Raw genomic sequence first — 15,099 nt, forward strand, 5'->3', positions numbered from 1 at the left:
TGTATCTTTAAATTCACCATAACAATATGAAGACAACGTTTAAAGGCTTCCAGATTGACAGCACCATGCACTGTACTAATAATATAATATCTCTATAAACTATATATATCATCACCAACACACTGCACAGAAGACATGCAGGAAGAGCTTGTTTTCACATTACATTGTTCATTCAAGTAAGCTGAAAAATATAATGATTTTTTTAAACAAACCACGGAATCATAAACAACAATCTATCACCAAAATTAATAATATAATTCTTTGGTGTGTTCTGTACTCTTCCAGAAAAGGATGATGTCCGAAAATAAATTAATTCAACTGTACAAAATAATAGCAGTCAGATACAAGTTATTAACAATGACAAGACTACATCAACCAGTCACAGCACACAAAACAAATTTCTACAAACCCTGTGGGAGGGGAGGCTACCTGTTTATGTATTCAGGGTCTCTGAGGATAAATTAGTGCTCTTTAGTTTATTTGTATGATGTTTATGATGGACTAACATTTTGCATGGGAAATGTGTCGTACCAACCGCAAATAAATTGACTAAGAGTTATCGTCATAGTTCCCTGACCTTTTTCTTTAATAGCTTGACAGCTATGCCAAAGGTCATGCACTCATCAGTTTTGTTTTTTGTTGTTGGTTTTTTTTTTTTGCTCCAACTACAAACCTTTTAGGTTTTAATATTTGTGACAATTGTTTTCCTCTTTTAATGTAACTGACCACGACACATGGTCATTTGAGGATTGCATGGGAGGGGGCAGAATGAATACAATCATGGTTTTAGATGTTGAAAAAAATAAAGCATTTTCAAATGAGTATCCACAATGGTATAAAAGGAGATTGATCGGTCTAAAATATCTGCTTTCACAACAGTGTCACAGCTTCTCATACTTGAAGATTTTGAAGTAATAATGGCTCTGATGTCCAAAGCTCTTTTGACCTAACAACAAACTCTACTACACACATGGTCTGACATAGCAAGATGCAGGATCTTCTCTTTTAAACAAACTTTGCTAAAGGGGACCGAATTCACTTTTGAATTTTGTGTGCTATATTTAAAAAAAATCACACTATCACAGTTGTCAGACAGCAGCGGTTTTCTTTTATTCTCCATTTTAGTCTCAAGACTCATAAAGATACAAAATTGTGGAGAAATGTTAAGAGAAATGCTGCATCTTTTTTTTTTTTAAACCATTTTCACATGTATACACCTAAGGGATAAGGAAACAAGCCTAGGTATAAAATATCAGATTTGGGTGAAACCTAAGGACTCAGAATAAAAGGCAAAAATTACAAAAGATCTGAACTGAAAGCGGGGAAAAAAACACATTTTTAATATATAACCAGTCCACGATTTGTTGGAAATTCAGCAGGCGGTGGTGGTTTACAATTAAGAGGCCATTGCGGAATTGGGGCCTACTCAAGCTGTTAAGAAGCCCCCAGAATGATATCTAAAGTATTTAAGAGCCACTCCAGGAAATGGAGAGGCCCTATCAGCTTGCAGGCTACATAATGAACACTCTTCCTCTCTCTCTTTTTTAGAACTATTGCGTTGGCATTGGCAGTGTATAATCTTGATGAACTGATCTGTCCATTGAGTTCCCTTGGCATCTTCCCCATACCTGCAAACATGCAACTTGGTTCACTGAGATAGTCCAGCTTGGTATTTTCATTTATTATTTTTTATAAAAAGGTCCAAGTGTCTTAATTAAATTAGTTAAGTGTACAAACACCATAGGGTTTTATATACTGAATAAATAGCGGTGATTCAACATGATGGCAATTCTATGCCATCCATTTATTTCAAGCTTTGTGTCTCTACAGTTCAGGAGAATGGTCCAAGTACTCCCAAGTCAGAAACTTCTTCTTCTTGTTTTTCTTCTAATGGATAGTTCTGGTATCAGAGTTTCTATAAGCCTCTTCATCTTCAGATCCAGAGGATGTTACATTGCTGGAAGGTGTATGAAGGTTATTAGAAGCCCCACTAGCCTGACAGACGTACCACTCATTGAGGTTGGTGACCTGAGGGGAAAGATTGGCAGAGCGGCCCCTGGCTGAGTCCTGGGCAGGGGACAGGGGAGCACCTAGGGGGGTTCCTGCAGACTGATAACCGTGAGATCCAGGGGTAGGAGAAAGTGGTGGAGACTTGCAGTGTATCTTCATGTGTTTTCTTAAAGAGCTGGGATGCGTGTAAGATTTATCACAGCCTCTGACTTTGCAGTAATATGGCTTATCACTCGTGTGGACGTGGGAGTGTTTCTTTCTGTCACTGCTATTGGCAAACTTCCTGTCGCAGCCATCAAATTCGCATTTAAAAGGCTTCTCTCCTACAATTGAAAACATTAATAATTATCTTCTGGGGGAGAAATCCCAAATCTTGGTCATTTAAATTTCAGGTCAGAGCTATGGTTAGTTTAAAAACAAAAAAATACAGCACTAAGTGGAACATTTCACAGCTCTTATAAAACACGGTCCCCATGGAAAAATTCACTGCAAATCGTTTCTCTGCTTGTCATGAGGAGACTCGTGATATGGCTGGGAAATAAGGTAATACCTGCCGGAGAGTTCAAGCTGCACTGGTGTCAAATGAATAATATTTTGTAAACGGTGAAATGTTAACTATGATTTTTCAAAAAGCCTCAGACAGAACCATAAAGTGTCTACTTTTTTCATGCACAAAATTCTCTTGCAAATGAAAAATTCAAACGATGTATATAACAAACAAAACTACCCCCATCAATACATTTATCATCTAGGAGTGGCTTTGTCTATAGACTGGCACATCTTGTCCTAATCCTTTCACAATGGTTTATAGTATGTGGAGAATCTTTCCTGTTCGGAAATACAAATAACACCTGTTTAAGCACATAACCATAACGTCGGATTTTTGCAGACCATACTTTAAATGTAGACCAATATCTATCAACCTTTATTCACAACCTGCACGTTAGTGAGAATAATATACTGTAATAGCAATAGACAGTAATAATGACAACCGTGGACTGCTATTACGGTATCTATTTACCTGAGGCTAATTTGTGTCTAAAAATCTATAGCAAATCTATTTTAATAGCTTTACGCATTGCTTAACAGTTAAAGTGGTTGTGAAAATCTGCCTCAGGCCTTTTTGTCTGGCATACCTTTAAGTTCCACCGGGTCCTGTAATACAATACTTTGGTTCATGTGTATTTTGTTACATATAGCTGTGCTCCAGATAAACTCTTTCCCATAGTTCTTGAATCAGGGATGTGTAAATGCCTATTATTGAGATAACAGGGAAAAATGTGCCATATCATTTTATTACAAATGGAATATAATTTAGAAGAGTAACTTTTTTTCTCTGTCATATTACAGGTGAATCTGATATCTCTAAAATGCATAACACCATTACTGCAAACATTTATTTAAAACGCTGAAGTTTTATGCCATATTATGTCTGACGCATACTTTCATATGTGTTTTGTTCCACATTTTCAAAAATAACAATGTACTCTAGCCCCCGCAATGGAAGCACTTCGAGTTTTATTGGAGAAAACCTTGTTAGTCAGTACTTTTTGTATAATTATAGAATCTTACAATAAAATATGAATTGAAAACAAGCACACTTTTGATAGTCTTTTTGTTTTGTTTTGTTTTGTTTTGCTAATACTATGCAAACATTTCTTTCTATATTCTAATTGCAAATCAAGTTATTCAGTTTGAAATCGTTCCGATACATTTGCGCTTAGTCACAATTATCAGCAAATGTCTAGCTCCACACAAAACAAACACTACTATCTCTCTCCTACCCCAGAAATTATGTTGATTAAGAAAACCACGCTGGTACTTTTTAAATGCAGTCTTCGTCTACACATAAGCGCTCACACTTCCCACTGAAAAGGATCTCACTACATAGATGAAGTCACTTTATCTGTTCATTTTATCTGAAAAATAGCGAATCTATTGGAAAATTTCGCTACATCTGTACTGTTTTACAAAACTATTAAGGTTACATAGCCGACTGTAATGTGCATTCCGGAAATTCTTAAGAAAAGCTATTTGACAGATAAACTGATTTGTACTATTTGCATCAGACACAGAAATGGTTATTAAAAACTGGTTCCATCGGTGTTTCAAAATAAGAAAATGGTTCTTTCAAGGACACCTAGATTGCAGTGATCAAATATATTTGGTGCTCTGACGGAGACTTTACGTCAGAGTTTAACCATTTGCAGATTGCTCCAGTTTAACACTGCTAGCTGAAAAGGATTTGAAGATACACAAGTGCATCTTTGCAAAGTTCTTTCTGTGCAAAAAACACAGTTGTGAAAACATTTGTTTATTTTTTGCCAAAGAGTGATAATGCTAAACACTTTCCTGTTGAGGGGCCACCGTTTTTTTAATCCATACGTTCCATTAACATGATGAAGCAAACATCTTCGGGGATCAATAAAATATTTTGTTTGAGATAATGGATTAGTTACGCTTTACAGTGTTAAGCTATTAGACCGAAATAGTTTGGGATCATATTGTCCAGTGCAGCTTAAGAAGGGCGGGGGGGGGGGGGAACCAAATTATAGACATATTTCTCCTGTTTGGGGGCCTATAAGAAAAGCACAAAATCCACTAATAATGAAACATAACAATACTGTGGTTATTTTAAACAATGACACTAAGAATGAATAATTTGTAAATCCTTAGAGCACTTTAACTGTACATTGCTGAATTAGAGCTAAGTGGTAAAACACAAGGCTACGGTAATTATCTGATCTTTTCATTTGACTTTCAGATTTAGGTCTTTAAAACAGGTCAATATATCTTCTGTGCAGACATGTGTGTGCACGTTATGAGATGCTCCGCCAAAGAGCAGCCTGGCCCGAGTGCCCTAAAAACCACTCCTTCCTCCTTCCCTGGGCCGGGCGTCAGCATGCTGGAGGGAAGATTTTCTTTCTCTGCTGCAGCCCAGAAGGGGCAGTTTGTCTGTTGTATCCTCCTTCTTCCGTTCCCGAAGGCTGCTGGTCTGCAATGGCCTCCCCGGTGGCTTCTGTGTATGTGTGTCAGTGTGTCTCTGATATCAGTATGTGTGTCAGTCTCTCTCTCTCTGTGCCACTGTTCGGTGTAAGCCAGTATCTGAGCTGCTCGCAAGCGCTCTCTGTCTCCACATCTCTGGGTGTGGGGCTCGGTATCTGTTTGTATCTCTGTGTGTGTTTTTAGTCTATATTTATTTATATCGATCTCTCCGTCTGTCTCTCTCCCCGTGTGCGTGTATGTGTATATTTATTTATATCGATCTCTGTGTGTCTTTGTATCTGTGTATATTTATGTACAGTTACGTGCCACTCGGTATTTATAGAGACCAGTCTCTCTGTGTATCTTTGTATTTACTTCTGCACGCCTGTGTGAGAGCTGCCACACCGCACCGGATGCATCTCTGCGGACTGGAGTGCACAGAGATCAGTGATCGTGCGTGTTTCCCACTCTGCGGCTCCCTCCCTAAGTTTCTACAGCTGCATTTGGATGTCTCTCTGCTCTGCATTGGGGGCCACTATCCAGAGAAGCTGCAAGAGCCAAGGCCCAGCCGCCGCTCTCTTCAGCCGTGGCCCGCTCCCCCATCCGCTGCGGACCGTCGGACCAGACAGACAAGGCGCCTCATCCTTGGGCTCAACAGCTAGGGAGAGCGGACACCGAAACTCGCCCCTTGCTTTGTAAACAGGACGCCAGAGTGGGAATTAAACCCAGCGGAACCCAGCATTTAACCGGTCCTGGTAGCAGCGAAGGGGTTCAAGTCCCCAAACTCGATGTTTCCAGCGGCGTTGTATTTTGTGCACTGTCGACCGTTACTCTCGGGGCTCCCACCCCGGGAAAGTTGAGAGCAGCCGTAGGAAAGGGAATGCGCTTCCCGAGTCATAAATCTGAGCGCCCTTTTAATTGCAAAAGGGGAAACGTGCTCTGTGGGCCGCCCTTTGTTGTTGTTTAGGGTTTCTTTTTACAAAGATAAATGAATAAGCCTGCTCCGTTCTCTCTCCCTGCCTCCCCAACCGCACTCCAACCTTCTGCTCACTGCACTGGAAATATGAGAAGGCTCCCGAGCTGCAAATCATATTTTTAGAATTTGGCACCATTCTCTTTTAACATGCAGGGGCCATCCCCACCGGCTTGCACTGTGACAGGGACAAGGAGCTAGTGGGGTGCTGTAAGTGTCGGGTTTAAGTTTTGTTTTCCAAATCATCGCGACAGATGGATACAGATACATTACAAAAACATGGTAGGGAAACAAGGATTCTCGGAAATGCCTCCAGCATTTCACTCGGGCCGCAATGCCATTAACAAAAAGCTGTCAGCCTGCCTGCAGGAGTAATCCTTCCTGGCTCGGAACTGAACTGCCAGGGCAGGGAGAGCTGGCTGTCCTCATCTCTCTGCGCATACATCTGGGCTCTTGCCTGACATATTCTGTAGATAAAATCTATAATCCTTTCAGCCATGGGCCATTTGGCTTTACATTGAAACAACACGTTGCACGTTGTCCGCTTTTCTCTTTGCAGCAACACACAATAAATCAAGAAAGCAATTATGTAAACTCCATTTCCTTAACTATCCTCCAAGGAATAATATTTGTCTACAACTATCAATCCCAACTTCGTTCATTTTCCTCGGAGGTTTGTTTTTTTTTTTAACCTAAACCAAAATGTCTATATGTAAACCAACACAAGTCCCATAAACAAAACCCTAGTGAGGGACCCAGTCTGACTGGGCATTTCCTTATAAGTGAAGGGTGTCCGTTTCCCCACGTTTAGCTTAGGCGTCTTCTTAAAATCACAACTTGCGCTGTGAAGACATGAAGGCTGCTTTGAAGTTTGCTCCTCAAAACTACAATAAGAAACTTCCTTACACACACACACACACACACACACACACACAAACTACACCAAATGTTACTCATCTTGGAACCTTCAAACGATCAGCATTTAACCAGTGAAACTCCCTCTAGTCAAGTCTTTTTCACAGCTCCTAGCAAACACGTTCGCTTAATTTAAAGAGGAACTGCGCCCCCCCTGAACCCCGAGCCCCCACTTCAAATGAAACTCTGCCTGGGACAACCCACCCATGTGTCCTTCGGTTGAAACCCTGCCTGGGACAAGCCCCCCTCCTCCCTCCAGAAGCGCAGAAGCGGAAACCCCACCCGGTATTTTCGGGTGGGGTGGGGTTTGGTCTGCAGTGGGAGATCCCCTCTCCCCATATTCCACGAGGGAAAGCGGGGCCTGGCGAGACTGGCCTTGGTCTTCACCTCCTCCCTCCGGGCCTGCTGTTTCCCAGGCCCTGCCTAATTTCCTAGCTGTAGGTGTTTATCGGCTTAAATTTTTTGCTGCAGGTCTAGGGTTTGGCCGTGCGGTTGTGTGTGTGTGCGCGAGAGAGACAGTGTGTGTGGGTGTGGGTGTGTGAACGTGCCCTGGGTGCTCCTGAATTACTTATTCATGAAAAAAGTCACATGTTTGAATGGCCGTGTGATGAGAGGAGGAAAAGAAAACAACCCCACCGAGGGAGCGAGGGAAATACCCACCTGTATGAGTGCGCTTGTGAATCTTGAGGTTCTCGGAGCGGGCGAAGACCTTGCCGCAGCCCGGGAAGGGGCAGGGGAAGGGCTTCTCCCCGGTGTGCACGCGGATGTGGTTGATCAGTTTGTACTTGGCCTTGAAAGGTTTCCCTTCCCGGGGACACTCCTCCCAGTAGCACACGTGGCTGCTCTGCTCCGGCCCGCCGACGTGCTCCACGGTGACATGGTTCACCAGCTCGTGCATGGTGCTGAAAGTTTTCGAGCAGGGCTTCCCGGCGGCGCTGGGCGGCGGCGGCGGCTGCGGCGGCTCCTGCTCCAGCCACTTGCAGATGAGCTCCTGCTTGATGGGCTGCCGCATGTACCGGAGGAAGGCCGCCGCCGCCGCCCCCGGGTGGTGGTGGGGGGCCGGGTGGTGGCCGTGGCTGGCCGCCGCCAGGCTGACGTTCAAGCCCAGGGAGCCGTAGCCGTGCAGCGAGGAGGCGGCGCCGTAGGGCTCGGCCCGGCCGTACAGCTCCGCTGCCGCCAGCCCCAGGCGCATCTGGCCGTTCAGCGGGTGGTGCCCGCCGGGGGCCGGCTGCTCGTGCAGCGCCGGGAAGACCGGGTGGGCCGCGGCCCCGTCCGACGGGCCGTAGGTGCCGGCGGCGGAGATGAACACGCCGTGGTGGGGGTGCGGGTGGGGGGAGCTGGCCGCGGGGTGCGGCTCCCCCAGCGCCCCGTGCATGGCCGCGCCGGGCAGCTCCCTCCGCAGGATGAAGTCCCTGGCGCTGCTGGTGCCGGCGCTGCTGGCGGCGTAGCCCGGGTGGGGAGCCGGGGGAGCCGCGCCGGCCGGGTAGCTGCTGACCGCGGCGGCGGCGGCGGCGCTCTGGGCCGCCGGCGAGGCAAAGGCGGCCGCTGTCTGCGCCTCGGGATGCGCCGCGAGAGGCTGCGCGGGGCTGAGTTTGAGGACGCTCGCTTGGGCCATGTGCTCGGGTCCGAATGGCGTGAGGGCCACGCCGGGGTCACTCCCCATCTCCCCAGGGTGGAGGTGAGCGGCGGGGTGGGAGTGGACGTGGTGGCTCCCCAGCCCCGGGAAGCCTGTCATAGTCTGATGAGGATGGGGCTGAGCCGCTGCCAAATCCGCTAATCTCAGTGTCGGGTTCCTCTTGCTCAAAGGGGGCTCCATAACTACACAATCCAGCCCATCTACACTCACTGTTGTTATTTTTTTCCCTCTGCCCGCCTTCAAAAACATGTATATATTAAGCGGCTCTTTAACTTCTTTTGTCTCCGCTCCTAACTCCGCTTATTCCTTTCCCCACTCTGTCCTCCAGCGATTGGCAGAGCGCTCACCACATTTGAGCGGCACAGTGGGAACTAGAGTTTGGAAATGGCGCTGGTGGGATTGGAGGGAGCCGAGTGATTGGCAGAGGCCAGGGCAGCGCGATTGGCTCCCTTTCAGGCTGGCTGCTCAGCGGGAACCCGCCCTCACGCGCTCTCCCCCTCTGGTGTCTTTCCCAAAGTTGGGCTGGCCGAAAGTTCGCGCTGAACCTGTGAGTGCCAGCCGGCGTGCCAAAGCCAAGCGTCTCATGCCGGCTACTCGCCTTGTAGAAATAAGGCCCTGGGATCAAACACGCTCTCACACACACTTACTCAATCACGGGACACTGGGCTTCCCAGCCATTCTGGGAAAGAGATTTTACAACTTACACACACACCCCCCCTTACGGCTCATTCGGCTCCCTCAGCAATGTGCTTCTGTGTTTATTTTCAGGCTGCAGGCGTTTGTACTCGTGGGTTCTTGTGTTCAGCACAACTCTGCCAATTGGAACGGTGATTCGGGCAACTGTTTAAAGAAGCCAAGCCATTCGTTGAATAGGAGATTGTTAAATTCCGGGGAAATAATGTCTTGATGCAGCACTGGAAGACAAAACCTACACTCTAAGTACCGATTACAGAATAAAGCACAGTATTTAAGACATTAACTGCAGAAGCAGCACGTATTAAAACTAATTTCTTTCATTAAAAAATAAAATAAAATAAAATAAAAGGCATGTTGCACATGGTAGAAGCGAGTTTTGGAAGGGTCTGCTCAACGTGTATTCTCGAGCTTTGTACAGAGATATAGAACACTTACTATTCACCATCAGGCAACATAACTGCGCGGTACATCTCTCAGATAACGTGGCTGGAAAGATACAAGCGGATCTGAGACTCTTTTCACTTACACATGGCTCTACAGAGAACCCACAATCAGCATATTGTATAGAAAACGCTAGATCGGTCCCTTCATTTCTCACCATTTCAGTAAAACTCCCAAATACATGAAGAGTCGATGAAAAAACAGCCGATGAAGTCACCAGATAATAAAATAATGATATGTCTTAGTTTTTCCGCTAGGGCGTTACAAGTTTGATAGAATGGGTAAATTAATTGATGCTTGTTCTTAAAATTTAAAAGCCTCAGACCTTCTGAACGTTGTGCTGTATACAATCTGTGAAACCTTCTAAAGGGAAGCTATTAACTGGTTGTTCTTATCGATTTTTATAAACAGGTGCACAACAGTCGAAGAAAATATTGGAAGTTTCCTTTAGGTTGAAACGTTGTGGTTGTGTTAATCAGATGGCTCTTTTACGTAATTTGGCCGAGATGGCAAACATTTTTATAGTGGTCCTCGAAAGCGAAGCGAAGTTGAGACATATTCGCTGCTAGGCAATCTGTTAACTTTTTCTTAATAAATTATAAAGTGAAAAGACTATCCTTTGAACACGAAAGGTTGATGTCCCTATTTTGGTGTGCTACAAGGAAAGCTATGCTGAATTCTTCTGCAAACCAAATAAAATTCAGAAGTTACTGTCTTCTAAAGCAGCGAGATATAAAATAGCAAGAACTAGTATGACTGTTATACTTGGTGCTAAACTTGGCGTACATTCTGTACTCAGTGTAATTTGCTTTCTTTAGTGACCTGTCCCTGCGGAAGCTAAGCGCAATGAAGCGGTCATTAGATACAGAAATCAAATAAACGAAAACATTGCACGTAACCTTCAGTTTTCTGTACATGTACAAGTAAGAAACTCTCCTTTTTAACGTTATGAGAGAAAACTTTGAACTGGGGATCACATGAGAACTGTCATCTTAGTTCAGAGTATCCCTATCTAACCAGTGCTACTGACAAAAGTGTTCTCCATGAGGTAATAATTCGGGTTATGTTGCTTGTTTTTTTTTCGCACATGTTTAAGAAAAGCCTGTGGTGATTCTGCGATTCCTGCTTGAGGGTGGGTAAGGGGAGCGCAATTTGGACCATAATCACTTCAGAAACACAAGGGTTCACTTTACATTTCACTACATCAGACTGGGGCTTGCACTGTATTGCAGCTTTGTTTCACTCAGGAATACCTGCAAAAAGCGTTTGTAACCTACCCCCAAAACGAGCTTCAGCACTTGCCTGAAGATCTTTCGGGATTTTAGTCAGGTTAGAAGAAAAGAACAAAAATAAACAACCCCTCGCTTTTAAAATGGGCTGCTTGGTGTTTTTACTATGCAATAAAACCTTTTTTCTTCAAAATAGTTTTTTACAAAAATTCTAAGTACTTTGTTTTATTGAATTACCGAGATTTAATGGTTTAATGGGCGAATGCATGGAGGAGAAGCTGTAAACGTGAATAATAGTATCGCAACTATGCGGTATCTTGTACACGCCTCCTTGTACAACTCTTGTTAAACACAGCATGATATGTATCTGTCATCGATTTAATATGTCTTAATTCAAATATATCTCCCTGATCAATTTCATTTTATGGGGACTGTAAAATAAAGAAAATATTTTATGGTTAAACAATCGTCAGAAAAACGCCGATAGACAAGAAAGACGTTTAAATGATCACATGAAAATTCTCTGAGTCAATCTCTGAGTAAACATAAACCACGGAGGATGTAGGCGACTGCTCAGGTACTTTGATTTTGGACGCAGGAACTAAAAAAAATAAAAATAATTAATCACCATCCAGGACGACTCACATGATTTCATACGAGGCCTAAATTGTCCTCAAGATACATATTGTGCTATATTTATCTATATGTGTGTGAGTACACAGAAAATCACGAAGACACAGCATATTGGTGGGTATACACATATCCATACACACGCACAGCTCCACCTCCAGAGAGTTTTAGAAACCCAAAAGGCCCTTTAAACTCTGGTGAACAGGTGAATCACTAGTCCAATACAAATATTACAAATAAACGCTCAGATGGCAATTTATAAAAGTCATAATGAACTCTAGTAGGCCTTGAAGCATTTTTTAAAGATTCCACTTCAAAATATATCACTATCTTGGCTTTTTTAATGTTTCCTTTAATTTTTTGTTGATCGTTGCATTATGTAAATATATGCTAATGAGCACGAGCACCATTTATAAATGATCGCCTTTAGTGCACATTTTACTGATATTTAGGGAAAAGAGAACAATATCTTATAACATATAAACCTTCTGGGGAACACTTAACATTAAAGCTTTTCTCAACAAGTCCTTAAAACCTGTTAGTAGACCAGAACCAAGGTAGATTACCCCTTCCCCCTCCCCCCCAAATTGGATTACTTTTTAGCAAAACAGTCAACAAGACACCCCAAAACTTTCCTCAGCGCCAGATTTGCTTAAACCGCTGCAAGTTTTATACACATGCGGTGGTGTGTCTGTCAGGGCGGCCCCACGTTCTTATAAGGTGCTCCCCCGCTCCATTACCTCGCGCCTTGTAAGGCTGTATTCACAGAGACGCCAGCATAACGCTTGATTGCACGCCCTTAATTATTGAACAGATACAAGTTTCTTTCCGATGGATGTAGGTAATTAATAAACGATAAAGGAAGTGAACAGGACGGCTTCCTGGCAGCTTTGCTTTGTTTGTAGTTTTGTTCTTGATCTAAGGGAAAAGACGTTCAGAATGGAAAATCCATGTTTATTGCAACGCAAATCACCCGATCGTCAGTCAGGCGTGCTTTATGCCAGGTTTATTTTCTGACAGGCAAGATATTGAAAATGCGACAGAATGTGTCTGCGAGGGGAGACTAAGATTGGAAATGGTTTCAAGTATTAATTCTATGGTAGATTCTTCACACTAATAATGGTGGAGTCCTCAGAGTTCAAGGCTGATGCACCAATGGTTTCAAAACTCTTATCAGAAAACATGTGTGTGCAGAAAGAGTCACAGCCCCATTATGGGTGAAGTATATGGGTAATAATTATTTGAGACCAACAGAACAAGTGGAAAGAACCCTGACAAGCACATATGTGACAATAAACGGAAAGTATTTGTTGACATGAAGATTATCCATGCGCTCACACATGCCCTGTTTCACACCCCATCACTTCCCCGAAATTCAGATAGCAGACTAAAAGAAGCCAAGGTATGATTTGTTTGTACATTATACCTACGATTACACATTTATACATGACAGGCCCTTCTGCTTCTTTCAGAACAGGGTTCCCTTTACACACGCCTTTTTATTATTAAATGTTGTATTGGTTGGTATTGCAAGGTCGTGAAAATGCGATCAAACTGATTGCTCTCTGGTGCTACAGAATGGATGTATTTGTGGAATGCACAGTACAGTCAGTCATTGAAAGGACTCTGTTAGCAATGATTTCTAGAAGTAGGACTTCTTTGGTGACCACAAAAGGGTAAGGAACATGGAGGATTTACTTTTGGTCACACTGCCGTGCGAGCGTTTAAGATTAAACGTCATATGTTCTTGCAATAAATACATGGTAGTGAAATGACCTAAAGGTAAAAAAGCAGCAGACTTTGGGATTCTAGATTTTTCCCCCTGCTGCAGTGCTCAACTGGATATAGTTTACACATGCTGTGTCTCTTTTAAACTTCAGCTGTTAACAATAAACGCCAACTTTCCATAGCCTCTTTTTCACATATCCAACTGAAGGTAGAAGTCATCATTATGGTACAATACAAATTGAGTGTATTTAATTGAATAGTATCCACTTAGTCCTAAATGCTTTTGTGATAAAGGATTGATGATATTGTTTGAAAAATCGAGAGAATTTATAATATAAACATATTGTGAATGAACTACAATGATATTTTTAAAGTAAATTTTTATATGGCAACAAAACTTGAAAAGCAATCATTTTCAATACACTACCAGTTAGTAAAAGCATGTAATAGTTCTAATAGTCTGATTTATTCCCTAAGACTTTTTTTTTTAAATTGTAAATCGTGTTTTACATGGCACAGTGTCTATTAAATTTAGTCAAAAATTTGGCGTATTTTTCTCTATATCTGAACGTCAACGTTTGAAGAAGCTGTTGAGATAAATCAAATGGTGACATTTTGACGGCTTTACTTGTATAAGCAATATGGTTACCATATGGCATTGTTATTTATGAATGACAGCATAAATTGTATTACAAAGTCTATCGCAATAACAGTGCAGTTTATTGGAAAGCTGCTCCGCTGTCACTAGCATTTATAAGGCAACCTCCATGTGAAAAAGGTATGTCAGTCAAATTACACATTCATGTTTAACGTCTTGCTTTTAGTGTTTTTGGTGTTTTTATTTTTACTGTTACAAAAATACTCCTAGTCTGGTCGGGAATTCAGAGTGTCTCCTGTGACAAAATAAATCTTCAGTGTGATTCAGTAGCACAATAACAACTGTAAAAATATTGTCCAAGTATTCGCTGTTCCTTGGCCGATTCTTCATTCCTAAAAAAAAATCCACTGTACCCTGCATCACTAAATCACTGGCAAATTCATTTTTATATAGGAACTTTTTATAAGTACTACTGAGAGAACAATAAATTTTAATGGTATGAAAGAAAGGTGCTCCTTTGTAGGTTCCCTATACGTTGTAGTGGGTTTTAAGAAATGGCATTTAAAAGTTACAACTTTGGCCGAGATTTTCATTATTTCCCTTTTCTTTTACATTACACTTCTATTAAACTCTGACAAAGAACTTTTGTTCCAAAGTGTGTTTTACAGAGGGAGGCTACAACACAACACATGTGGTCTTCACGGGTCATAGGTCGAACGGCCTAGAAGTGGCTAAGATCGGCAAAATCAAAGGTAACCTGCAACTTAATATCCTGTTGATGATCTTGTTGAATTTATGAGTGTCTGTGATACAGACAACGGTGCAAGTGATTCTGTTAAATTGCTCTGTTCTTTTCAGGTTAAACAGAGCATCATTCCCCTCTCTACACTCCTCTTCCCTCCATACGGAAACAAAGCTTGGATTTTATACTGAATTTTGCTCATTTTATCTCTATTTTAAATCACTAATTCCATTTTTCTTAACCCTAGTATATATGCATTTAAATAGACGGTACAGGCAGCCTTTAAATTGATCTTCACACAACCACACATTCTAGGCACATGTTCAGATCAACTTTTATAATACAACTAGTCCACACTTCCCAACATAAACAGCAATCTAGTGGGGGGGGGGGATCTTGCAGAGTTTAAGTTCTAATACTCAACTGTCCTCTTGAACCGTGGTACCTAGGAAGAGGAAGATTATAATAGACGAAGACAATACACAAAGTTAGGAAAAATCCCTTGCTCTCACACCC

General features: G+C 42.6%; 1 protein-coding gene across 1 annotated transcript; it reads right to left on the minus strand.

Annotated features, from left to right (window-relative positions):
• Positions 1–562: 562 nt before the first annotated feature.
• On the minus strand, positions 563–8,839 carry ZIC5 (Zic family member 5). The gene is made up of 2 exons (XM_037896413.2): positions 7,544–8,839; positions 563–2,333 (listed from the first exon to the last, which is right to left on the minus strand). The coding sequence occupies exons 1-2, from the start codon at positions 8,766–8,768 to the stop codon at positions 1,888–1,890; spliced, it is 1,671 nt and encodes a 556-aa protein (XP_037752341.1). The 5' UTR covers positions 8,769–8,839; the 3' UTR covers positions 563–1,887.
• Between the last annotated feature and the right edge of the window lie 6,260 nt (positions 8,840–15,099).

Source organism: Chelonia mydas, chromosome 1, assembly GCF_015237465.2.
Source record: "Chelonia mydas isolate rCheMyd1 chromosome 1, rCheMyd1.pri.v2, whole genome shotgun sequence".
NCBI lineage: Eukaryota > Metazoa > Chordata > Testudines > Cheloniidae > Chelonia > Chelonia mydas.

Excerpts from the sequence above, each read along its gene's own strand:
- ZIC5 (XM_037896413.2), bottom strand. The coding sequence starts at position 8,768 with ATGTTTTTGAAGGCGGGCAGAGGGAAAAAAATAACAACAGTGAGTGTA. Across the intron at positions 2,334-7,543 it reads TCACAAGCGCACTCATACAG|GAGAGAAGCCTTTTAAATGC; the intron begins GTGGGTATTTCC and ends TTTCAATTGTAG.